The sequence below is a fragment of the Fistularia commersonii genome, chromosome 17 (genome assembly GCF_037954325.1).
Source record: "Fistularia commersonii isolate RoL2024-O1a breed Wild chromosome 17, RoL_Fcom_v1.0, whole genome shotgun sequence".
Classification (NCBI taxonomy): domain Eukaryota; kingdom Metazoa; phylum Chordata; class Actinopteri; order Syngnathiformes; family Fistulariidae; genus Fistularia; species Fistularia commersonii.
The window spans coordinates 17,612,670-17,638,710 of record NC_141300.1 but is presented as its reverse complement, the minus strand read 5'-3'; the positions used below and the strand labels follow the sequence as shown (position 1 = coordinate 17,638,710).

Sequence of the window (26,041 nt, the reverse complement as noted above, 5' to 3'; positions counted from 1 at the left end):
CTCTCAGATGTAACCTTTATTTAGCAATTGTGAATCATTAATTTTATTATGATCTGAAGTCAATATTTATGTTGCACTTTGTAAAGTGAGACGTCGGACTCACACCTGTAAGATACGACTTTACAGAAAATGACCTGAATTTATTCCAGTTTTTTTATTTTTGAAGTGACCCGCCACCTCAAAATACTTTTCTTAAGCATTTACGTGCAGCCGTGTACCGTTGGCAGGGGCTCGTATGCGTGAAGGTGCCAACAAGCACTCAGTAGTACGCCGTCTTGCTCAAAGTCTGTGCAGGAACTGGGATTAAAACCGTCCGCCTCCCAATTACCAGTCGACCCACCTCCTGAGGCGTAGTCACCCCGTCAGACCGTATCAATCTGTCTCCGAGAGCAGTCTGCCACGCTCCCATCCAAACCAAACACATAAGTCCTCCTCTGGCGATAATGATTACAGCCATCAGATCTCAAGGTTGGGAAAGAAAAGACAGCAATATATCTGCCGTAATGACGCCGCCCGGATAATACCTCCTCTGTGTGCAGCAGATCATTCAGTGTAATTTCTAATTAACACGTTGCTATTTACTCTGTTGGATCATTAGGCCTCATCACAAAAGGATAATCCAGTCAAATTGAGAGTTTATGCTTCCCTTCTACCGTCACGCCGGCTGTTAATGAGACACGTTGCAATTATCTTACAAATTAAGACAAATGTTTCTCGTTTAGCTGAGAAAAATGCACCGCGCCGGGCGCTACCGGGGCTGGTTGTGACTGCAGATAGAGGAATGTGTGCCAAATTTTATCCGCTGAGTTTACGGAGAATTCCGTCTCGTCTTATCGTTCATTTTATTTATTAATGTGAAAAAAGGGAAATATTTAATCAAGATGAAATGAAACTGATTTCACATTGTTTACCAGTATTAAAATTTAATACACAATTGAATGTCAATCAACAGCCTCACCACACACACGCATGCACACATGCACGCATGGACGCACACACACACACACACACACACACACACACACACACACACACACACACACACACACACACACACACCTCTGTCTACGTGCAGCTAGCACTTGGCCTGAGACAATATGAGTGAAACAGGAATTTTCACATGCCGGATGGGTCTTAATTTGCACTTTTAAAAATAATATAAGAGCTCCAGATCTCAGCGCACAGGCTCCAGCAAGATCCCCGCAACACCCCAACCCCCCTTTTATGATGAAAAGAGATGAAGACGAGGATCCGAGGTGGACGCCGTAACCTATTTGTGAAGCAGAATCATTAGCGCGGCTCTCCAACCAATTTCCATAAATGGGGTAGCGGGAAGCATTTAGGCAGCTCGAAGTATATCACTAATGAGAAAAGACAAAAAGGATTCATGTGCATGTTTTATGCGATCTCTCTTTCTCTGGGTGTAGATGAATAATTATTTATGATTGCAAAGGGAGGCAAGAAGACAGCAAGGGGAAAGAGACTAGTAAAAAATTTAAAGACAAAGTTAAATGAATATTTAAGGGAAGATGAAATATTTAATGGAAACAAATGAGCAAAACATTTAAAACTGCATGATAAATAATAGCGAGTGCCATTAAAATGGCCCCGGCAATTTGTGCGGCTTGCTTCGTTAGCCGTGAGGACTCAAACAGTTGTTTTCGACGTGCCAGTCATTACACAGGGACGGCGCCGGCGACCCGGGGCCGACCTCACGGCTGAGAAATATTAGCCTTTTGATTCGGTGGAGTTTGTATTGATGCCACGGGGCGGAAACAATTCATGTTTTATTGACCTTGTTCCAGCTCAAGTCGAGGTTGAGAAAAACACATGATGACATGAATTGTGAATGCGATTGCGGTTCCGTTCTCTCAAGAGAAATGCCACGTTTCAGTTTCATAATATCTGCACCGTCTCTGCCAGACGCGGGAGTTTATAGTCCATTTCTTGATTCTCACCGGCGATCGGGGAGAAAAAACAACAAACAAAACAAAACAAAAAAAGCCTCCCATCTGATCTATGTACCAGCACGCGTTCATTTGTTTTCCAAATGCGAAAATAATTAAATCAGCAAACAAATAATTATTCAAGTCAATGAGAACAATTATCTCAAAGACGCCTCTGAGACTTGGATGCGCATACTGAACTGATTAATTATCCCGCTAAAGATAATTGAGTGGAGCTGGATATTTGACTGCGTCCTCTCCGCAGCCCCTCTCCTCCACGCCGAGCTCGGGCAGCGACGCACTTGCCTGCGAGACGAACCTTTGTGTGTTTACTGGGACGGATAAATAAGATAAAGGTCGCGCGCGGTGACACATCGGGGGGATTCGGGAGCGGCGATTTTCTCCGAGACCCCTCCACCCCTCTCCGGACCGCCAAAAAAAAAATAAAATAAATGTGAATCTTAAAAACCGGCTGAACATTTTTTTTTTTTTTTTTTTTAAGAGCCATTTCTCAACTTCACGAGCCTGAGCTTTTACAGTATATTGTAATCTTTATTAAATTGCCTATTAAACAGCAAATCCGGCGCGTTGCGACCTCACCCGGCTTTGTCTGAGTTCAACTTTGCCAGCGCCGCCGTGTCACGCCCCCGCGAACCCGCCGCGCAGACTATTACTTACTTTTGAGCCAGACAGAGATCATTAGCCCCGTGAGTGATGGCGAGGCAGCCGGGGCCCGGCAGCTTTATTTCCCCGGCTCCGCTCAGCGGACACAAGCCATCACATCCCGTTAACAATTCCAGGGGCTCGCCCATAAAGATAAGCTCTCTCAATCAGCCCCGTCTGTTTCAATCGCCGCCGAAGGGCCATCACTCATGGCTCGGTGAGACGGCGGGCCGTCGGGGAGGGCGGGGTCGCCGGGCCGCCGCGGTCTGTATTCGCTCGTGATTGACACCGTTTAGGCGATTGAGTCGATCGGCGGGCGGTTTGTTTTCCCCGGCGAGGAACGCGGCACGCCGAATGTTTATTTTCCAGACGCCGCCAACTTAAAGTTCACGCCATTAGTCTTTTCACTCCGAGCAAATATTGTCCCTTTTTTGTCTTCTTCGTCTTCCTTTTTTTTTTTTTCCCGAACGCGGAGACAAACCCGGTCCGAGGCTCCTGACATTTCCGATCGCGGTGAACTGGCAGTAAGGTCCGGGCCGCAGGAAGGTCATCTCATTTGCTAAGGATCCGCGCGCCATTACGTCTAAACGGTATACCCTAATGATTCGTTTACATGTGAGATCAGGTTGATATTTTATGTATAATCACACATTCCGTTCAAAGCCTTTATTCTATTAACCCGTCTTGTCTCTGTTAGATCCTTCCCTCCACGATTCCCACGTGGCTTAGCCTTTCATAAATATGCTTTCACGTCTACCTAATTAATGCATCCCGCTATGATTTCTTCCCCCACCTCGCTTGTCACCCACACTTTAACCTGATTGCAAAAGAAGAGACCCCCCTCCTCCCCTCCCTCGCATATATTTAGAGGAGAAGCTGATGCCGAGCCGGCGTACCTACCGCCTCACACCTTACCTTCGGGGCCTCGCTCTGAGCAGAGGCGAATCTCGGGACCCGCCGATACCTTCCGCGCAATTACGTTTCTCTTGTTCGCGTCCCCTCCCGCCGTGCTCTCGTAAGATCGGCTATTTAGGAATTGCCCGGCGCGTTGGTCGGCGTTTCTGGGGAGGCCGAGGGGGGATGAGCGGTTACCTTCCCCGGATTAATTGAGGCAACTCAGCACATTTTAATGTATCGGGTATTTCCTTTTACTGCCGGTTTAATTGTGGCTTCTAGCCACGTGACCACGAGGACATCGGTGCGCGTGACGGCTTGCGCTTCCGCCGAGATTAACAATAGCGCGTGGCTTGGGGGCTTAGACCGGTCGTCCTCGGAACCGAACATTCCCTGTTTGATTTCCGCGCTCCTCCTCGCCAAAGTGTTGTTGAGCGAGACACCGAGCCCCGCTGCTTCCCTGACGCTGCTCACCGTAGCTGCTTTCTACTCATGGTGCACCCAAGATGGGTTAAACGCAGTGGTCATGTTGTGCTCTATGTATAACTGAATGTGACAATCAAGGTATTTCTGATGTTTCTTTTCATGTGGTAGGCCAGCGGCCCCCAACCCGTTTTGCGCCAGGGACCGGTGGAAATGTGTCTGCCGACCGGTTCCAGGCGCGGCGGTTTCAAATAGAACATTTGTCGGTTCACAGTATTTAATCTGAATACAAGTCCTCTTCATATAAGTTGTGTGGCAGTAAGGCCAAGGTAGAAACAGGCGTTTTTCCAAATAAGGTCTCTGGAAAAAACTACAGTTTGTACTTGCGGCCCGGTACCGGTCTGGGGACTAGCATCATAGGCCACCACGCAAAGGGTTAAATCAGTTACGGTTGTCCTAATAGTGCAAATTATATATCGATTTAAAAAAAACAAGTGAATATCCTTTGCATTTGAAACCATTTTAGACGTTCGCTGTTGTAACTCCAACAGCCGTCACCTGCCACTGTCAAACACTGCGGGCCGGATAATGGGAAACGACGGCTTAGAAAGGAACCTGCGGGGTTTGTTGTCGGTTTCTGTGGCGACAGGGCCCTAAAGCCGGGTCTTTACAAACAGGGAACGGCCTTTACGGTCATTCAGAGACAGGGCTGTTAAGGTCGGTCGCTGAGATTGTACGGTTCACTAAAAGGCGGTCAAGCAAATGAGCGTTTTATTGAGTTTTGTCTAACCCACGCTGGCGAGCAGAGTGTGGCAGTGCAGCATGTAATCTCAGCTGCCGGCACAGATCAGCGTCGTCTCTGCAAATCCGACACCAGACCTAGTAAGCAAATTATTTCTCGATTTTTTTTTTTTTTTTTTTTTTGATATTCGTTTATTTATTATAATAGATTAATAGATATATTTATTAGGTGCCCCCCCCTCAGTCAACAGCTAAGAAGAGCAATAACCTAATACTGCACTGTGTATTCATACCTCCATTGTTGTCTAATCGTCCATGTGAAAAGAACAGTATTTAGTTGTTTTGTTACCGGAGGCGTTTCAAATCAATCTATATTTTTTAATCTCCATTCACTTTCTGTATCACTTATTCCTCAGTTAAGGCTCGGGGGAGGAGGGCTCCTCTTGCGTCTACTCTGGAAGAGAGGCGGTGGTGAACCTGTAGCGCTCAACCGTCAATCACATTCCCAAACATCCAGTGCTCATCTCATTCACAGCGACAGATGATTTAGACTTTGTCAGTTCACGCACAACATGTTTCCAGACTGTGGGAGGGGAAACGGAGAAGCTTGAGAGAACTTGCAAACCCTACAACGAAAGAATCCGGTTGCGCGCTGGAATTGCTGGAATTGCTGGAATTGCCGGAATTGCATTTTGCTGGAAGACAACATTATTATTATTCATTATCTATGCCACTTATCTCGCACTCAGAGTCACAGAGGTTCTGGAGCTGATCACGGCTATCGCTGGACCAATATTAGCTGAAATATGATTTATTATTATTTACATGCTTTAGGTATGCTTACTCTGAGGATCAAGTTCCAGGCTGGACGTGTGTGGGTTCAGGTCAGCTGGAAACGGCGAGTCGGCCTCGATAGCAGGTTCACCGAGGACACGGCCGGCACATTATCTACAGCTCATTAGGGAGTTGTTGTATTTCTATTTTATTTATTTATTTTTAAGCCAAACCTTTTGACATTTGACTGAGCTATCAAACGCCGTCTGCTTTTCACACGCTCCGCCGGCGTGCCAAGGATCGTTCAGAATCAAAGATTGATCAAGCCCACAGCCAATGGGGGAGTCTTTGAAGCCGGCTTTTAATTAAGGCAGAAAGCCTAGCAGTCACTGTCAGCGCCGCCGTCTCACAACCCAGCCGGTGAAGAGAAGAAGCAAAACTTATAATTACTCTTTCTGTCACTTTTCTTCATGATAAATGTTTAAGTTACCCTCCGCGCAAAACAATAAATATGGTGCACAAACGCCCCCCCCCCCCCCCCCCCTTCGCCGCCGCCCCCCGCGAGCTGGCTTCCAGCCTTCTGAAGAATTTATTCACCATTACAGCCACAGTGTAACAACAAAAATGCTTCCTTGTCTTTTAAAAAAGATGAAATATTTTCTCTGCTATGTAATCCTCCTCTCTGTATTTCGAGAGATACTGACCTAAAAAGGTTGATCAAAGACTGTTGGAACTCCACAGCCTGCAGCAACCAATAAATTGGTCCATTCGATGTTTTGCACTGACAAATTATTCTCTGGAGTACTAACATTCTTGGTAGCAACTCAATTAGCAAGAGACAGATGTAGCAAGAATTCACATTTATGTTTCATAGACGTTTCAATATTTTATTATTTCAGCGCATGTTGCCACGGTCCCTTTCATGTCACAGAAATGATAACTATTTGCTAATTCTAACATAAAGCGATAGTTGTTTTGGTGCTTTGTTGCACGTTTGCGCGGCGCCGCTCGGTACCGATCCCCTTCAGGCTCTCCTCCCAGTGTCGGGATGGCCTTGAGCGGCCGGCCGGCGCGCTTTAATGCGCCTGTTAAAAGCCAATATTTCTTATTATGGCCGAGGGGGGCCGTGGGCGGGGGGCCGACCCGACTGCCGTGTCAACGCAAAGAGAGCTGTCGACAAAAGAAAGTAGGAGAATCATACCTAGGAGAAAAATCGCTTATTAATGTAACTCTTTGTGAAGCTTATATATTTAAACTTTATGCGCGGGACGTCGGCGGATCGCCCGGCTGGGAGCCGGTGACGGGGTTTTCAAGTCGGTTGACGTTTTTAATCTTCCTCTCGTCGGCGCGATAATTACGATACGCCGCCGTGAAAGTAGACCGTTTGCTAATTGACCGCGTTGCAATAACAAGACAACACCACATAAACAGCTGCTGTGAGGGGGGGGGGAGGGGGGCGACAAGATTTGGCATCTTGCATGGCTGTCTTTACACAGGGGAATATGGCCTGTTGTTAATATGCATAAGCCCCTTCCCTCCCTCCCTCCCTCCCCTCGCGTTGGGCGTTTTGATATTAACCCTCAGAAACGCCGGCGACCCCTCGCAAAAAAGAACCAGATGGTTAACAGTGAGCGATCTCTCCCTGCCGTTCAAGCATCATTTACCCCGGCAGGACGTGAAAAAGCAGCCGCGACGCGGCTCAGTGAAGATGAGCAAACCCCGCCGAGGATTTTTCGGTTCGCTCGGTGGAAATTTAAATCAACCCGGCCCTCGCCCGCCCGTTTATTGGGTGTACGTTTATCTGCTTATAACCAAAGTATGTTTTATTGAAACGCAGCACGACTAAATTCTTTATGACGCCGTGTTGTTATGGACTGCACGGCACCAACAACGTAAACGTCTGATTGTACCCATGCTCAGAAAACCAAACAGCGGGGATGACTGCCCCGTCGCAGCGACCGCATCCAGCGGTTTCCCACGTTCGGCGGCGGCGGCGGCGGAGAACCACGCGGTGATCTTTCTGTTATGCAAATACGACAGGAGAGCGACACAACAGCGGCTTTTATAGTCCCGGCCCGCGTCGGGGCGCCGAGCATCCGAGAAGGCGCCGTAATTAACCGCCGATGAAATGTTCCCTCCAGTCAGTCGAGAGGCTTGTTAGCGAGGCAGTTGTCTTTTAATTGGCCACTTCAGTGTAAACCAAATTAGACGACATAAAACGGGAGGCGCTGGTCAAGAGGGTGAGCGGATGTTAACTTGACGCGACGCCGTCGACACGAGGACTGCGTGTGGGTGGATCTAAACAGATGCTTGTTTGAGCTTTTATGACATTATGAGCGGCGGCGTGGTCCGGTCGCGGCCGCACTCGGGGCCGGACCGGCGCTCTTCAAAGTCGGAGAGCCGAGTTGAGACGGTTTAATAATTTAGACGCAAGTAAAAGTTTCTGTCTCTTTTTTCTTATTCTTTTTTTTTTTTTTCCGAAAGTGAACGCAGAAGGGGCCTTTGCGGAGCCACCAGAACGTTTCTCGGAGTCGCCCATAGCTCAGACGGTTGATGAGCACTCGTGAGGACATCAAACAGCTCTGCGTCCCATTGAAGAAATATTCTCTTTTTTGAGAATTTCTCTTTTTGCCTGAGATTAGACTCGGCGCTGAACTTTCAGCAGCGCGCGTGCGCGTGTGTGTGTGTGTGTGTGTGTGTGTGTGTGTGTGTGAGGGGGGTGCGTCTACCTGAACGCCCCTCTTCTCTGCAGACCCGGCCCCACAATGGATCATTAGCGCCCTGGCCAAGATGGATGGCGGATCTGTGCCCGGCTTGCGAGCGAGCGGCGCACCGTCTTTCCCGCGGTACCCCGGCATGCCTGCTGACCTGCTCCCGTGTCTTAGTTAACATTCAGGGGGCTCCGACCCGAAAAGCAGGCTTGGCAGCGGCGCCGAGGTCCCATCCTCCCCGAAGAAATTAGCGGCGGTTATCTTCCAGGAAGGGCCGGCTCACCTTCGCAGGCCGTGGAAATGTAGATGCGGCCGATTGCCCGTCCTCCGTTTGGCAGCCTCTTTATGTCTTGCTGTCGGGCGGGGGGGAGGGCGGCGGCGACGGCGAGTTGTGTTCAATTTGTGTGTATTTGACTGCTCGCAAGTGACAAATGATGGCGAGGGCTAAAAGAAGGTTACATTTAAACACAACGCAGGTCAATGGGGTAGGAGGCTGAATCCTAAATCACTGTCAGGGAAACTAATGATACGACATCATCAGACAACAGGGCACCGTGAAAGATAGAGTGCGGGATGTCATACTGATGCCGTAATCAGCCGATGTCTGTCTCAACCGCACATTCATCTTGATTTCGGATCAAGATATATTCCGGTTATCGCCGGACGGATAGAGGAACAAATAGCTTTGTCTGGAGCGGGCCGTTCCTTCTTTTTTTTTTCCCGACGCGCGCCCTAACCGCGTGCAGTCCTTCCCTCCGTAAAGACGGGGCGGCAAATATTTAATTTGCGGAGGGTAAGATCTGTTACACCTGCTGTAGCAATTTCGAAAACACACAAGAAAGTCTGATAAACAAACAGGGAGAGAGCCTGGGAACCGAAGCACTCGTCGTGGCATCTTGACAAGTCTTTAAGTAATTCTTACAAGAACAAACACCCCTAGGCTCGCTTGATTCATTGCTTAAGTCAAAGCCGAGTGTACGCCGCCACCAGGCTGCCAAGGAAATCCAATAAGTGGTGCCCACTATTTAAATAAGATCTCCTTCCGCGGCCTCTCGGACCTGGGAGGAAGATCCCCGCATCGGCGGGAAGGTGCACGATAAATGCGGTTTCGTTCACGGCGACGTTAAAAAATAAAATAAAAGCGCCATGATTGCTGATGGGGACATTGAGCGGAGGGGTCCTGCCACACACGCCTGTGTTAATATTGTTTGAGTGCGCGACCGGCGAAACGAAAACACCGCCGTTCGGTTATATCTATATTTTTATTGCAGGGGACGGCCAGGGCGGCAGCTAGCAACAGCCATTAGTGCAACCCGACTCCACCTAGCTGGAGGTTATGTGGACACGGAGTGTCCGGGAAGCTCAAGGACGGCTCGCGCTCCCAGATTAAACAACGCTCACTCTCTGTCAAATGGCCAGCTCCCAAAACTGCGGAGCCAGAGGAAAAGCCCCCCACCGCCCACCGCCCACCGCCCACCCCCTCTCTCCGCACGACGCTCGCCGTGGATGACAGGATAAAACACAAGACGGCGTCGCCTCAAGGAGACCCGGGATAACGAAATAATCTTTAATCTCTGTCCCTCCGAGGCACTCTCGGCACCTGTTATCCTTGATGGCGGTGCGAGGAGAGGGCAGCGCGCGGCTTCGTTTAAAGCCCGGTAATTATTACACTAATTATTCACTTTGGTGTTGGGTGATTACCAGCCCTCGCGCAGGTGAACGCTCGCCTGCCGGCGCGCCAGCTGAGGCCGCGGCGGCTCGGCGGAACAGTTGTTCCACTCCTTTTCCCCTTGCAGATATTTGACCCCTTGTCATGTTTGCAATCTGTACTTTGGGAGGGGAGGGAACGAGGGAGGCGGGAAAAAAACAGCCAGAAACTTTTAATTGCCCGGACGAGAAAACGGCGGCGGCAGATGCGAGTTCGGCCATCTGTTCGGTCGGCGGCGTCCATTTTGCGACGGGCAAACTTGTTATTTAAACAGGTTGGCCGGGCTCGGCCAGCCTGCGCCGCCGATCTGCTGGGACCGGGAGTTGTTGCTATGATGTCCCGCGCAACAATGAGACATTATCCCTTTTAAATTAATGAGTACCCATAGTATTTTTTCTCCCCTCTCTTTTATCAATAATTAATGAATCAAGATATATTCTTTTTCATTTAGGGGGGGCCGCATTCCTAATCAGGCCTTGGGGGCCCGAAAGCCTTTAAGACAAATATCTCTGCTCTTTGACTCACTTAGTAGAAATACAACATCAAATACTACGCCTCCATTAGCCCATCTTTCATGTTGAAAATGAATATCATGAATATTGCATCGGCGGTCATGTGAAAACAATTATTCTGCCATGCGACCGCCACCGAAAAAAAATAATAATAAAAATTATAGTACATCTCATTTCTAATGCCCTCTTTTTTACATATATTTTTTATATATGTATATATATATTTTTTATATAAACATCTTTCTGATCTGGTATCAGAGAAAATTCAGAGCTGAACTCTGGGCTACTGTGTCCACGGTATCACCGGCTATTTCAATATAAACTTATTTAAATGTGTTGCAAAATGAGGCCACGGGGGTTGAAAAGAGGATTTATTCATGGCTGGCACCAGATAGCCTGTTGTTTTTTTCCCACTTCTGGCCAAAAAAACAAGTCAAAGTGACACAGTATTGCTGCATCCACTCCAGGACCGTCAGGTTTTGGAGTGAAGTGCAACATGAACACCGCGGCCCTTAATGCCGCCGCGCCTCCCGACGTCCGGGAAGGCGGAGGAGTCTCGTGCGCATCCTGCGATTTGCAATGAATGACTGTTATATCCTCGCCGTACTAGCATTATTGCTGTTTTATGTCACGCAGCTGTTAGCGAGGATAAGTTGGCGCCATAGCAGATGATATTTGCTTTAGCGAGGCGATATTTGCATCCCGGTGCATTCATTACGCCGTTACGTCATCTGTTAGTATTGACGCAACGGAGCGGGTTTATTTGTTAAATAAAGGACACGCCGCCGCTCTGAAGACACGTTCTGACACGCTCGGCCCCCCTCAAAGAAGCCTCAAAGAAACTAATGAAAGGGGGGGGGGGGGGCGAGAAGAAAGGTGGAATGGAATATAATTCTTCTCCGGGCCTCGGAAAGGTCAGGCTCTGCCGCTCCCCGCGGCGCCGCCGCAATAGCGGCGCTCGGTAGCACGGGGGTTGTGCTGATTGCTTTACTCTCTGGGCAATGTCAATTTTGTGCAAGCACTTGCAGATTAAGTCGGCGGGACGTCAAGGGCTCTTGTCGGAGCTGCTGTCTTGTCTTAGCGATGGGTCCGAAAGCCCTTGTCTATTACCGGAGACACCCCAAGGACAGATGTTTTAGGATTAGGGGGTGATGGAGAATAATAGCACATTAGATTCCTAATGTTTCTCGGATGCGGGACTCGAGGGAGACAGAACTCCTGGGTAATCCAAATTCATCTCTCACTTTCTCTCCGCATCTCGCCCCCTCCCCTCATTTCCTCCTTTCTCCTCTCCTTTCTCTTTGCTTAAACCAGAGCCGGGCCCCCGGAGGTGCCGGATCCTAGCCCCGAGCCACGGCGGCGCAGTCCATTCATCAAACACGCCGCCTCTCCGGTGAGGGACGGCACGCCAAGGACTAATGAACTCACCGCGCGGTAAGAACATATGTGTCATGTCGCCACACACAAGAGGGGGGGGGTCTACGCTCAGCACCGAATAAACCTGTGTCAATATCAAAATCGAGCCCGTATCAGCGGCCGTAATCGCTCACCCCCGGGTCATTTATTTATTTGTCCTCGCAAAGAAATTCTCCTTCCCTCTTCCTCTAACTTTCCCTCCCGTCGTAACCCATCGCCGTAAAGCTAATATGTAATGAAGAGCGCCGCGGTAACAATCCCCTCCGGAGTTTCTCCTTATCATCATACACTTTATGTAAATTGACAGTAAAAGGTTTTGTTTTGTTTTTTTTTTCCTCAGTCTAAGCGTGAATATTCTAAGGACAAAAGACACGCTCGTAATATTAAAAGTCCCCCCCGCCCATCACCAGCCTGCACCCCCTCATCTCCCACCCGGGGCCAAGGGTACACCTTGATGAGTGCGGAGGAGGCTAATTCAGTCCTCGGGCTTAATTAATCCGGTGTCTTATTTGATGTATGACTCCCAAATTGTGCTGCAGCGTTGCTTTTTTTTTTTTTTTTTTTTTTTTTTAAATTTCTTGCGGAGAGGACTGTGGAGCCACACGTTGACACAAAGATAGGGAAAGTCAAAGCCGCGGCTGCTGAAACGCTCGACCGCGGGGCTTTGTTTGCGGTCACGGCGCTCCGCGGACGGCCTCGAGGCCGGTCCTCCGACGTCTGCGGAGAGGGACGGCGTGCGGCTGGGTTGTTATGGGACGCCACCGGGAGTCCGGCGCCTTTGTCACGTGCTTCAGTCGTCGGTTTTGAGAAAACATGATGTTCCCCTCTGTTTTACTTCTGCCTGAAGGGGGCGACATATACATTCATTCATTCATTCATTCATTCATTCGGTATGTGTGCGTCGAGGGTCGGCCGTCATTGGACGAGAGGCGCGTTCACCCTGGAACGGTGGTGAGCCAATCAGAGGGCCGCGTACAGAGACATGCAACCGTTCACCCTTTCATTCATGCGTTATATTGAGACAAACATCACCCTCTCATTCACGCATCAGACAGAAACATAACCACTGCGCTGCCGCGCCGCCGCGGGCGACATATTAAAATGATAAATCCCATGTTTGACTTCTTAATGAGGGGGGATCCTAAACGATCCAAAACCAACACCTTTTTTCCTTACAATGAATTTTAATGCGGCGCTAGATTGTTAAATGATTCAACTCTTAATTAAATAGAGTCGCGGGATCCCAGACATTTTTATTAAAATCAAAAATCACACGATGTTATTATTTTTGCAGTATGCATGCGAACGCGAGGTGAGATCCCCAGGAGAGGCCGGACTCCGGGCCGGCCGGGGCTGTTAGGCATCCTTCCGTCGGAGAGGAGCCCGTTTTCAGTATGCATTGTTCCGACGGGGGGTAGCACTTAAAACTAACGACGTCATAAATTTTTCCCGGCTAATGTGGCACACGTAGAGGGAGCGGCGGCGGGTTGGGGTGAGGGTCTGGTGATTTGAGAGGAAGGATGATGAGATTCGGTGGCCCAGCCCAAGCAATGAACTTGATTAAACTAATCTCATCTCTATCAAAGCATCACTCTGATCCCCCCCCCCCCCCCTTCCCTTGTCCCATTATTCATGGCAATGGGATAATTACAGCGAGATGCACAGGGGCCAGACGGAGAGAACTGTGTCACGGGCCCTCAGACCCTGGGCTATGCCGGCACCGCTGTGCGGCTTGTTCGTTTTAAACACAGATTAATTATGGTCAATGGGACGGTTCACATCTGTCACCCTGAGTGAGAAAAATGGAAATGATTTCTCTCAAGACGATAAAGGAGGTATATTAAGTCGGGAGCGCCGCCGTCCAACGCCATCAAGCGTTCTCGTTCTGACATCGACCCCCGCGCGCGTGTCGGGGTGACGTGTTGGGGAAAGAGGAAATACACGACAGACGTCCGTGTGTGTGTGTGTTCGGCGTCCACATAATGGAAACGCATCTCCGAACGTTACTGCAGCAAAAAGCAGATCATGACAAGAGGGGAATATTTTACACACATGTGTGTGTTTGTGTTTATGTGTGTGTGTGAGATCGCTCCCTGCAAAAATACGTGACACTTACAGAAATTAAAAAATCCTTTATTTATGTAGATGTATAAGTATATTCTGTATTTATTTATCGTCATGCAAATATTTTCTATTTACCATGCAAAATTCATTTATCTTTGCGGCAAAGGAAATTTATTTCCGGTGATCTCGGACCCCTCAGCGCGCAGGGTAATTTAGAGGAGCGCAATATACACGCTCCAGAGGTCCCGCGAATGTATTAACAAATATTTTAATTTTCCCTTTAAATGTTGTAATTAATCCTTCCCGGTAAAAAGAACCAGACATTTAAAAAAAATGTATTCGAAATGTAATGGTACATGCAGCCGTCGCGCCCCCTCCATTTGCTCTCTTTTCTCTTCCCCCAATATATGGAGGACAAAGTAACAGCAAGTGGAGCCTTTTCATGAATGTAAAATAAATATAGCATAAATAGCTCTGAGCTTGGTGTTTTGACAGGTTTCTACTTTGTTATTTATCATATATATATATATATATATATATATATATATATATATATATATATATATATATATATATATTTTTTTTACGGCTTGTTGCGTCAGACACATTTCATTTTGTATTTTTGCAGACACACACACACACACACACACACACACACGCTCTCCCCCTCTTGGACGTGAACAGCAGACACCCAGCCGGTATAATTGTGTCCCGGAGTGGTGGATCAGCCGTCGGGCCCCGCAGTGCCACGGTCAGGGTTGCGTGGCCCTGGATGCTCGTGGGCAGGTTGTTTTTTTGCCGTTTTCTCCCCCGTTGATGTTTTTCTCCACCCTCCCTCACTTTCCTGCTTTCCCCTCTAGTCACTCACAACTGACCAAACCACTTTGAACTAACAAGATTACTTGGTCTCACACTGCACTCGCAGCCCCGGCCCTCCTCTCGATTCTAGCGCTCTTTAAAGACGGTGCTACCCGGGAAGGCGTCGCTGTCGTTGGCATTCTGCTGGTTGACGGGAGATGCGACGGTAAAAGTCTTGGGTTTATTATAATCGACGGGTGGCGCCCGCCGTGTTTGTTTTTTCCTTCAGGAGGGGTTTATGTATCGAATCAGACGCGCGTGTTAATCACGGCCGCTCTCTTTGTGCCGTAATTCTTCCCGTTTGGATTGGATCCAGCGCAGCTCGCGCGCTCTCAAAAGCAAATGTTTATCACGGCGCCGATTGTAATGGTGGCCGCCCACCGAACCGGACGTTTACGTGCCCGGGGTCGTTTTCCTTTCAGCTGGTTCGCACTTTGGTCTCACAACAAGAACGTCCCTGATTCGATTACGGGCGGCTTTTCTGCGTGGAGTCTCATTTGAGACACTAAAATCAGGGGTGTGAAACTCATTTTAGCTCAGGGGCAACATGGAGGAAAATCTGTCCTCAAGTGGGACGGATGAGCAAAATCATGACATATTATTCAGCTGACCCCGAAAAGCTGGTATCTTTTAGCTTTGCGAGTCGCATCAAACCCATGCATGGGCCTCGAGCGTCACACCCCTGCCTCTGTTGCAGAAGTGTGTCCAGGGGATGAATATGAACGCTTGTATGTCTCTTTATTAGATTATTAGATTATTAGATTAGCTTCAACTGTTGTTGTTACACATGTACCAGAACGGGGCAACAAAATGCAGTTTAGCATCGAACCAGAGGTGCAAAAGAGCAGCAGGTGCAGATATAATAAACAAATGAACAATATGTATGTAATATCTTATGTTAGTAATTCACATGATATTTACAGATGCAACATATTATATAGACATATGGCCATTAAGCACGTATGACGTTTGTAGAGGGGGGACTGGTTGTTTGTCTCCGTATGACATGTGAATGTTTGTCCGTCTCTTTTTGACGGTTTGAGTGTATCTGAAGGAGAGGATGAACGGTTGTGTGTCTGTCTGGGGGGTCAGCGACAGGGTGAATGGTTCTGTTTCTACAACACATGTGTCAAACTCCAAATGTGGCCACCGCCTCATTTTATATGTCCCACAAGAACGTCTTAAAAGGTCTGATTGTCCTCAACTAAGCAAGTCAAACGCGTGCATTGACCAGAAACTACATGTCAATCATGTTAGCCTCAGAGTGACGTCATCCCGCCATTAGATCGCAGTGAATCCGCATCGATGCCATTTCAACTCGTGGGACTGAGAAATACAAATGATCCCTAAATATCCAGGAAGAGAAACGCTGATGGTTTTGAACAAAGTTAATGTGTTGGATGATATTTTTCTTTGTTCACTTGGATAGATTGATCATTGATTGATGGGATAATGCAGGCTACTTTACCTGACAATATAAAAGGATTTGTGGAAATGCATATGTAACATTGTGGATTTGAATGATAAATTCAGAGTTATTTAAGTAGTTTAAGTAGTAGTTCCATTTATTTGACATTACATTTGGTTACGTGATACTGTTACCGTTCCACGATGGTGAAAATGAGTTTGACACCTAATAGAGGATGAATGCTTGTGTGTCTCTATATGTGGCGGCAATGACAGGGTGAATGGTTTTGTCTCTAAATGATGCATGAATGAGCGCGTGAATGGTAGGTAATTGAGGACAGGATAGAGAAAGCACTTTTGCGGGATTATGGAACAGGTATGAGGCATATCGTTATTATGAAAAGGCAGATATTTCCTTTGCACTTCACAGATAACGCACGTCACAGGGTATATATATCGCACCCGACCGAGACATGACATCCCTCATCTCACGGTAGATTTTCTCCCGCAGCTTTAAGACCCGAGCTTTGCGGATGACATGGAGAAGCTGGTTTCAGCGCCGTTAAAATCTCCACGGCTGAGGATCTGTAGTGGCGCGTACTTTCGCGTATCGTCTTTGTGCTTTCTGTGCCGAGGGCCGTGATTCTTACTCTCGGCTACGGCTTCCCTGCCTCTTGGGCTCGATGACAATCTTTGTAAACTCCCGCCGCGAAGATGTTGCCGTCTGGCGTACTTGGGCTAAAACGGAGATGGCGGCTGTTTACGGTCGGCCCGGGATCGGCTGGCCCGCCGTCCGCTGTTTTCCCCTCCTCGGTATGTTGACGTGGATACCCCAGGGGAAGCGAAGCGCCGCGCAGACACCACAAATACACTTCCCCCTTTGCCAGTTAGCGTCACCATGGCGACCCCTAACTTCACTTCAGTCCTTCTCTTGATTCACAGCAGGTGACCCAAGTGCTCCTTCCAGAGCCCCGGGGTTGTTTCCCAACACAAGTTTGACTTCCCTCTCAGTTCTATCCTCGAATAAGATAAGATAAGATAAGATAATTCATACTCCCACGGGGAAAAATACAACTGATATTCTAAAGTCTGTATTTTAAATCCTGACATTTTCCGTCGTTACGTTTGAAGTTCAGGAGGGCAAAGAGAAGTAAGTGGACGGACTGAAACGCAAGCGCCGTATTTAATGCCATTTCGATTAAGGCCTCGCACGCCGGCCTTGTTACCCCGCAGCAAACATTAGAAAAATAAGCGCAAACGTAGCACAGAGGCTTGGCAGTGTTTACGCTCCTTCGCGGTCCCTCCGCCCCGATGGCCGAGCGATGGCCGGCGAGAGTGACGTGGACAGAGACGCCCTCTGGATTGTTAAACTGCGTTGTTTGGACCCGGAAAAAAAGCCCAGAAAGCGTCTCCCAGAAGGGGGGGGGGGTGCGAAGAACGCCCCGTCTCCAGGAGCCAGGAAGCCGTTATGTGACAGGAAGACCATTAACCCCACCTCAGCTCTTTCCTTTCCCCCAGCTGAGCAGCCTTTAGAGATTTTAACTGGAATCACATCTTAAGTAAATCATTATGTCTTTTAAGCGCGGCCATTAACAGCAGCGTCCCCTCGTTCCTTATTTTCTCTACACCTTTCTGATTTACACAGTTTAAAAATCTCGGCCGTATCCCTTTCCCTCCAAGGAGATAGAGTAATTAAATTTGTACTTTTTACAAGTCGTACTCGATAAATCTGAATAAATTAACAAGGCATTACTAAGACTGCTACATTAAATTTGCATAGTGTGTTTAATGAATATGCAAGTGCAAGTGAAAAGGTCTGCTACTGTGAACTCTTGAAATTAGCATAACTACTTCCAGCATGTTTCTTAAATAATGCTCTCATTTGCACATCACTGAGTTGGCTAATTCTAACTTCAGTCAGTGCGGCCTCATAATTAAGACTCTCGCTTTAATTTTTAATGAAGTTTACGTTCCATCAATCCTGACAGTAATGAGAGGGACATGGAAACAAAAAGGCGGCTAATAATTAAATTCGCCAGCCAGTTTTTTGAGGCACAGTAATTCCTGAGGAGAAATTACATGACTAATTATTAATTTGATATTCATACCGTTCCGCGGACAGACCGGCGTAAAGTGCTTGTCCCGGTGCCAGTTATGCTGAAGATGCCTTTCCGCCACGCCCGCCGCCCCCCTCCTCCCGCGACTAGCGTGGCCTCACACGGATTTTAGTGCACAATTAATCATGTTGACACTCGCGATTAAATGCTTTTTTATCGGCCCCGATTTATTAGGCCGTATTACCTGAGTTGGTTTAGCACCCGCCCAAGTCCGTCGCCGGGACGGGGGCGTAAACGGAGAAACGATTGGATAACGGGGCTCACGTGGGAGCGGCTCGGAGCCCCGCGGTCGCCGTCCGACCCGCACATGTTCCAAAAAGCCGGGTAACGTCGTTTAGAGGAGAGAAGACAAACAAGCGGCGCCGGCGAAGGGCAACATGATTTGGTCGCGTGTCACGTCAAATGCATTTCAACCCCGTAAGTTGTCACTGTAATTGATTTTTCCAAAGTCAATGTGTTTAACGAAGGAGTCCGAACCTCCCCCGCCGGAAACGCACGGGTTTCTGAGTGAAAAGGGCCGGCGAGCTGTCGGGGACGGCGGGAGAGGACGGGCGCCGGCGCCAACTTTCGCACCGAGTTCTGAACTCTCCGCCAGGCAGTTTTGAGGTGGCGAGCTGTCGGCAGGAGTCTGTCCGACTCTGCGACGGCAGCGTTCCAACCCCAGAGCCCGGAAGACTCTCGTCCTCTCGACGTCGCAGTCCGACCTGGGATTCTCCTTTTTGGAAATCTCCCAAAAGACAAGGAGTAAAAATATTCCGGCGTTCCTTTACAAATGTTTATTTCATTACGGCTTTGCGTCAGTAGAACCCTGTGAGTTACGGTGAGAGCCGAGCCGGACCTCGTCTCACAATAAAATACGATAAAACAGAACAGAATATTCCTTTATTCATCCCGCAGTGGGGAAATTTCAATTCGCAAATAAAGTTGATGGTGCGGTAGAGATGGATAATAATGTACAAGCAGGAAGTAAATATCAGAAAAAAATAGAAAATAGAAATAAATATAAGTCATACATAAACAGTATGAATGAGGTAAGATAAACGTTATTGATTGAAATTCTTTTGTCACAGCAGCGTAACAGTCATAATATCGATAAATTTGAATATTAATATAAATAGGGAGACAATTAGAATACAACTAAAAGATAGAAAAAGACATCCACAAATAAATAGGCAGCAGAGTGAACAACAACAACATAAATGTGCAAAAGTGGCAGCTAAAAATGCACCTATGAGTGTCCTCACCAGGAAATACCTGTTTTCCTCGCTGAGTATGTTTCTCTGTAATATCCTTCGTCCCGCTCGTCCCAACGGCTGCCCGTCGCGGACAAAGTTAATTATTTGGGATCTTAATAGCTGTGGTTTAAGCAGGGGGAGCGGCGAATGTTCCCGGCCGGCGGAGGCAGTTAATACTCTGTGTCTACAGTCCCCGCGACCGTTGAAGCTTCATCTTGATACGCGGCAGTACTTGACATTTCTCAGGATCCTGCTCATTTCCATCGGCGCATTAAGATAACATAAAAACCCCGAGTCCGGATTACGTTTGTTTGATTGAAACGTAATTGCGTTCTTTTTGCCCGCGCGCTAGCCCGGCGCGATGCCTGACCGTAATTCAAAATGCTTCTGTGACGTCCGGAGAGGCGGCTGCCGACAACATTATTTTGGAGTGTGGGGCCCCCGAGGGCCCGGTAATCAACGCCGCAGTTCACGGGCTCCGCGACGATCATCATCCGAAGAATAATCTCCGATATCCGCTGCCAAGAACCCTTAATCAACAAGATTTCAGACACGTAAATACATATTTTTCTCTCCGTATTAGCCATGCTTCGCAGGGTCCTTGGCCACCGGCTAGGGGTTGCGCCTTCTTTAGAATAATGATGCGCCGCCTTTTTTTTTTTTTTTTTTTTTCCTCCGCAAATGTACAAATATTCAAGCCTCGTCCTAATTAATATGGCAGAATCCTTCCGCCGGGCTGTTCCCCGTGCCCTTCTGATTAGCTGTGGATTAGCAGGACCTTTATGTTTTCCTCGCTCACCCGTGTTTCCCGCGCAGGTTAGGCTCCCCTATTACTAAACAAATGAATTAGTGCCTGGAAATGTGTCATGCGTATTACCTTTCAGCAGGAGGCACATTGAGCTGGTCAACCATAAAGGCGCGGCGCAAAGACTACCATGCAACATCGCTTGTTTGTGTTTCTACTTTCAAAGCCCTTCGTGATTTACTGTGGGGCTTGTTTATGCTTAGCAATGCAAATCCCGGTCTTACGGCAGCATATATCACACACCAATTATAATATATCAATAGGAGTGGCGCCTGGTGATTGGTCACCGCGTCAGTCACCCGAGAGCAAGGGCGGGTGAACGTCGCCGTTGCGACGCCGGGCCTGTCTTGTAAAATACAAACAGCAATTGGGATTGAGGTGGTGTTGTGCGCCCGGCCTCCCGTCCCCCGGGAGCGGGGTCGCATTTTTAGCTCCGCTTTCCACTGTCCAGACAAACACTCGCCTTTTAAACTTATTTTTTTCCCCAAACTTTTTTTTTCTCTATCTCGTTACCTTCCCTCGGGGTGTGTGTCCCCGCCTGCCGTGCAATGTGTGTGCGTTATTTTTTTTTATTTTATTTTTTTGTTTACGCGCGTTGTTGTAAACACCAACACATTGTCACCGCGCATTGTGTGGCTCCGGGTCCCCCGGCTCGGTTATCCATCCTTGGAGACCCAGCATTTTCCCCCCGACGTGCGAGATGAAAGACAACCCCCTCCCCAACCTCATTTGGTCCCAGTTGGTTAAGTGTGTGTTCCGATCACTGCCAAGGTCTGGATGAACACGAGTCGCACAAAAGACCGTGCCTCCTAACCACGCGAGCTTACGGTGAGGGGGGTAAAAAAAAAAAAAAGGATGAAGTCGGGTGTGTTTGCGGGCTTCCAGGAGATAACGACAAAACAACAATGTCAACTTCCTGAATTGATCCCATACATCAAAGCTTTTTGTCCTTCATAATAACACACCCCCTAAAAAGGAGAAAAACTTTGCGCCTAATGAGCTGCGGTCGAAGCGGTATCCGTTCGCAGAAGACTATTTCGTCAGCGGCGAGCGGAACAGTAAACGGAACAAGCGGGTGGAGGGGTCGGGGGTTAAACCCACAACTTCGACCTCCAGAGGTCAAAATGAAATTGACCCCCTCCCTCCCCCGTATATCAGCCAGCCCTGTCACCTGCCGCCTCACGTCTTCCCACCTCTGTTTACCAGCCCGCCGCCGCTTTTCCGACGGCCCTCCTAATGCCCCCCCACCCCCGTGTTAAAGTTATTTCGTCTTGTGATCCTTTTTTCATCGGCTCTGCAGCCGCGGCCCTTCATCTCCTTTCTCATCTCCCGCGAAAACCCAATACTTTGTGCGTGATTGAACTATGTTAATTCATCGCTCCTTTTCTTTCCTTTTTTTTTTTTTTGCATAATAGCCCTTTTATCTTGTGGCTTCACAGCGAAAGTTGGCCCTCCATTTGAGTTTATTGTTAATATATCATGATCTCACACCGCTTTGTGCCGCATTATTCGCTCATTTCCGACATTGTAACAGGGAATTTACATGATTACGACTCCTACGATACGACTTCATTAGAATACAGCTCGGCAGCTCCCGCATTTTCCTCCCCACGTTGAAAGGTAGCCGTTTTCTCCTCTCATCTTTCCCCCGTTTACGTTTTTCCCCCTCCTTTGTACCTCGCCGTCTTCGCCGCTGCCCTCTCGCGTTTGTCGGCCAAGTATCACGGCGGTCTAATGGGATGATTTGTTGCCGGGGAGTCATCTGTCACGGAAAGCTAAATGAAGAAATGAGAGTGTGAATGGCACTGTATTGTCTGTAATGAATTATGCAGGGTGTGTGTGTGTGTGTGTGTGCACTTGGGGGGAGGTGTTTTGCAAGGTGGGGGGTGGGGGGGGTCAGGGGCCTCTGTTTTTCTTACACTCTACAGCACAAACATGGACCTCAGGTAGAGCGCTCATCAGTCCTGCTGTTTCTCGCCATATGGAGTCAATGAAGTGGCACTCCCCCTCCTACACACACACACACATTTGCACATGCACACACACCTTGCTTGCATATTCACACACACACTTTCCATGCACCTGCAGACACAATTCTATAGATAGATAGAAAGATGGAGTAAAATATAAGGCATTAATTAGTTAATGTCGGCTGAGGATGACTCCCTCGCCGTGGGTGAACACGCTGAGCAAACTCGCCTTCCATTCCCAAAAATTAAAACCAAACCCATGGATTACGGACACCAAATGCCAGCCATCAGACTGTCCGATCTTTCCCTTTCTTTTTATCCCCCTCTTTAATTTTCGGTGTTTAATTGGACGGAAACACACGCGGACAAATTGAATTAGATGTTCCCGCCTCTGCACAATGGAGATATCTGTTACAGATGATGTACCGTATAATGAATGCCTAATTTATGTAATTAGACCATTAGGCATAATCCGAGCATATGCTCCGAACGCCCCGAGGTCTTTTTCCAGGTACCCCCCCCTCAACCCCACCCACCTCTGATTGTCAGCCAAAAAAGACAGCTAATGGGGCGAGGACGACCGTAATCCCGCTGTTTGACCCGGTCGGAAAAAAAAAGAAACAACAAAAGAAATAATAATGAACGCTCCGCACCGTGTCAGGATTTTCTCTGCCGGTCAAAATGTCTGCCGTGCGTTGGGGCGCGGCCTTTAAGACGCCTGGAAGTCCCGTCACACGAGCTAAATTTGGTATCGAGTGTGTGTGTGTGTGTGTGTGTGTTGGGGGGGCAGTCCTTATGAGAGCCCTCTGTCTGCTAATTAATTGTCATTCTGCTGAATATTCATACCTCCATCATCAGAGCGTCCTTAATTGCACCGTAAAACATCTCCGGGGTGGGGTGGCGGGTGGAGGGGGGGCTGAAATCACCACGGACTTAATTAGAGGCACGGACCTATTGGTCGGTTTCTGTGGCGTCTGAGAGAAACTGCGTTTTGCAGGGGTTTTTGACACTGAGGCCTGAACAATGCAAGGAGGACAGGGGGAGGAAAAAAAAAAAACAGGAAGGATCATTTTTTTATATCTAAAATAAAAAAAGGATTCAACTGGATTATTTTTTATCCATCTATATTATAGTGATTGAAGGATACGGTTAAAATATTTCAAAACTAAATCATATAACATGAAGGGACACCTTAGAAATACAGCAAGTCAAGATCGGTAGTTAAGACCTTCTGGTCCTGATGAGCGCCAATTATTTTAATTCCTCCTGCAGAACTGCATCTCTCACTCGCTCACTCTCTCTCTCACTCCCTTACTCGCTCTCTCTCACTCTCTCACTCTTTCTCTCTCTCTCCACCCCCTCCTCCCCCCCTCCGAGGCTCTGGGTGGCAGCGCATCTCAAGTCGATTCACTCTGACAATATTGTTTGGCTATCATTCGCTGCTTTGGGACGAATGGCATCGATCCCCTTTTAACAACATTTGTTTCCTATTGTTGCGCCAGTGTGTGTGTGTGTGTGTGTGTGTGTCTGCGCAGTGTGTGTGTGTGTGTGTGGTGGAGGTGCAGTGGAGGAGGGCAGACGTGTGAAAGTGGCTGTTTGATTCTCTTTTTCATCCCCATGACCTCAGCTTTTGTGTCTCGTCACCCTGGGAATGTCACGCCTCACTACTCTACTTTAAGATGTTTTCAGAAAGTGCCCTTTGTTTTCGCCCCCCCCCCCTTTAAAAAAAAAAAAAAGCTCACACAAAATTGCCCCCCCCCCCTCGCTATAAAAGGATACTTCAGACTGAGGCACGGTTCACAAGTGCAATGCAATTTGGCTTATCCCAACCTTTGTTCGGGTTTTCTACAAATGACCAAACATAGTGCGGACTTGATCTACTGCCGCTTGAACTCTGGAGTTTGGAGGCGGAAAAAAAAAAAAAAAAAAAAAAAAGGCATTCAGATTCAGAGTCATGGTGGTATTTTCAGTGTGTGCATTCGACGGGGAGGATGAGGAGTAGAGGGGGGGACAAAAGGCCTACCAATATCCCATAACCCCAAAGCTCAAAAAGCCACCTCTGTGTGTGTGTGTGTGTGTGTGTGTGTGTGTGTGTGTGTGTGTGTGTGTGTGTGTGTCACCCAAAAGAAAAAGAATCCCCTCTCTGACGCAGCTGGTTAACTCACAAGTAGCCAAACTGGTGTGACTTTCACTTTTATTTTTATTTATAAATCTATTCACATATTTAACAAATATAAAGCATTTTAAGGGTTAGATAAAATAAAACTGGGTGTTCAATTTAAAAAAAAAAAATGTAAGAACAGCTTCCGGTCAGGTCAGTGTTTTCCGGTCTCGAGGCTCCGCGGGTCCGGAAGTGGAGCGTCAACAGCGAGAAAGGAAAATAAAAGAAAAAGAAAAAACAACAACCAGGGCGACACGGAAATAACAATTTGCAATTCATTAAATCTATTTTCGGACTATTTGTGTTGCGGCCTGACGCTTTCCTTGAAATGAATTGAACATGGAAGTGTGTTCCGGACGCTCCGGAGCGAAGAACCGGCGCTCCGTGTTCCCGCTGCAGCGCGATTCTTTGCCTAATCCGTCAGCCCGGTGATGGGCTTGCATTGTGGATTTATTGGAGGAGGAGGAAGGTGGGTGCGGAGGGTGCGGTGGTGGCGGTGGGGCTGAGAATTAGCATAAATTATGAGCAAATCTGCGTGTCGTGTGTGTGGTCCCGGGCATTGCGAACCCTCGAAGCGGAAAGGTGGCCCCGGCCAAAAGCCCTGAAAAGCAACAGGCTCGAAAATGGGCTCGCCGTTTGGTTTTCACATTCACATAATTGACTTATGGATATTTTATACAGTTTTCGCCGCGACGTCCTCAAGGGTTTATTTGCATTTCTGAAGTGGCCCCGGGATCTTCTTTGGACGCCGACACAATGGGGCCGCGACTGCCCGATGGAGGGCTTTTCTTTTATTTCCTTTTTTCCTATTCGCTCCGAACGGCATTGTTCGCATTGTCGGTGATGTTTTCATATTGTCAGTGGGGCCGGGGAATAAGAACACACACACACACACACACACACACACACACACACACACACACACACACACACACACACAGAGTCAGTTATAGACTGACGGCAAACTCATGCATCTTGCAGAAAATAGGCCCTCGGCTCGGGAGGGGGGGTGGTGGTGGTGGTGAAATGAATCCGCGCCATAAATGTGCAATCTGTATATATATATATTTTTTTTTAGATTAAAATCACAGTTGGATTCGTCTCACACACTCACACACACACCGACCACCGTGCAAATATGTTTTTTTTAAACGAATCCTCGCACACGCCTACTGTAAAATATAATAATAATAATAATGCACAAGTAGTCAGAGAGAAAGTACCTCGGCGCTCATCCTACGGCCTGAATCCGGCGTCCAACATCCGTGGGTTACCGTGCACGGCGGCTGTCAGCGTCCACATACCTTCACACAGGCCGAGTGCCATCGCAGTTCAATTCCGGTTTGCCGAGTCTTTTCACCCTCCTCCCCCCGCCGCCTCCACCTCCACCTCCATCCCATCCATCCACCCTCCTCCTCCTCCTCCTCCTCCTCCTCCTCCTGCCGTCTTCTAATGGAAATGATTTCCATTGGCCCAAGGTGTCCGTGTAAATAGGTGTAAATGAAGGCAGATTATGCCCGTCCCCGGCAGCCCCCGCCCCCCTCGGCGGCTGTCATGTGATAGCGGAGAGGTGGCCCGTTAATGGAGCGCCTCGGCGGGGGTCTTTTCTGCGCCTGTCACCGCATAAAACTATCAG

General features: G+C 48.2%; 1 protein-coding gene across 2 annotated transcripts in view; it reads left to right on the top strand.

The window, feature by feature from the left end:
- The window catches only part of foxb1a (forkhead box B1a), a 52,711-nt gene that overhangs the window by 1,146 nt on the left and 25,524 nt on the right, over positions 1-26,041 (top strand). For both annotated transcript variants that reach the window (XR_015107363.1, XM_086163157.1), the window contains one exon: positions 11,687-11,806. Coding sequence is in view for 1 of the 2 variants with exons in the window: in XM_086163157.1 (XP_086019283.1) it covers positions 11,791-11,806 (16 nt within the window). In the remaining variant the exon portion in view is untranslated. The remainder of the gene's footprint in view (positions 1-11,686; positions 11,807-26,041) is intronic.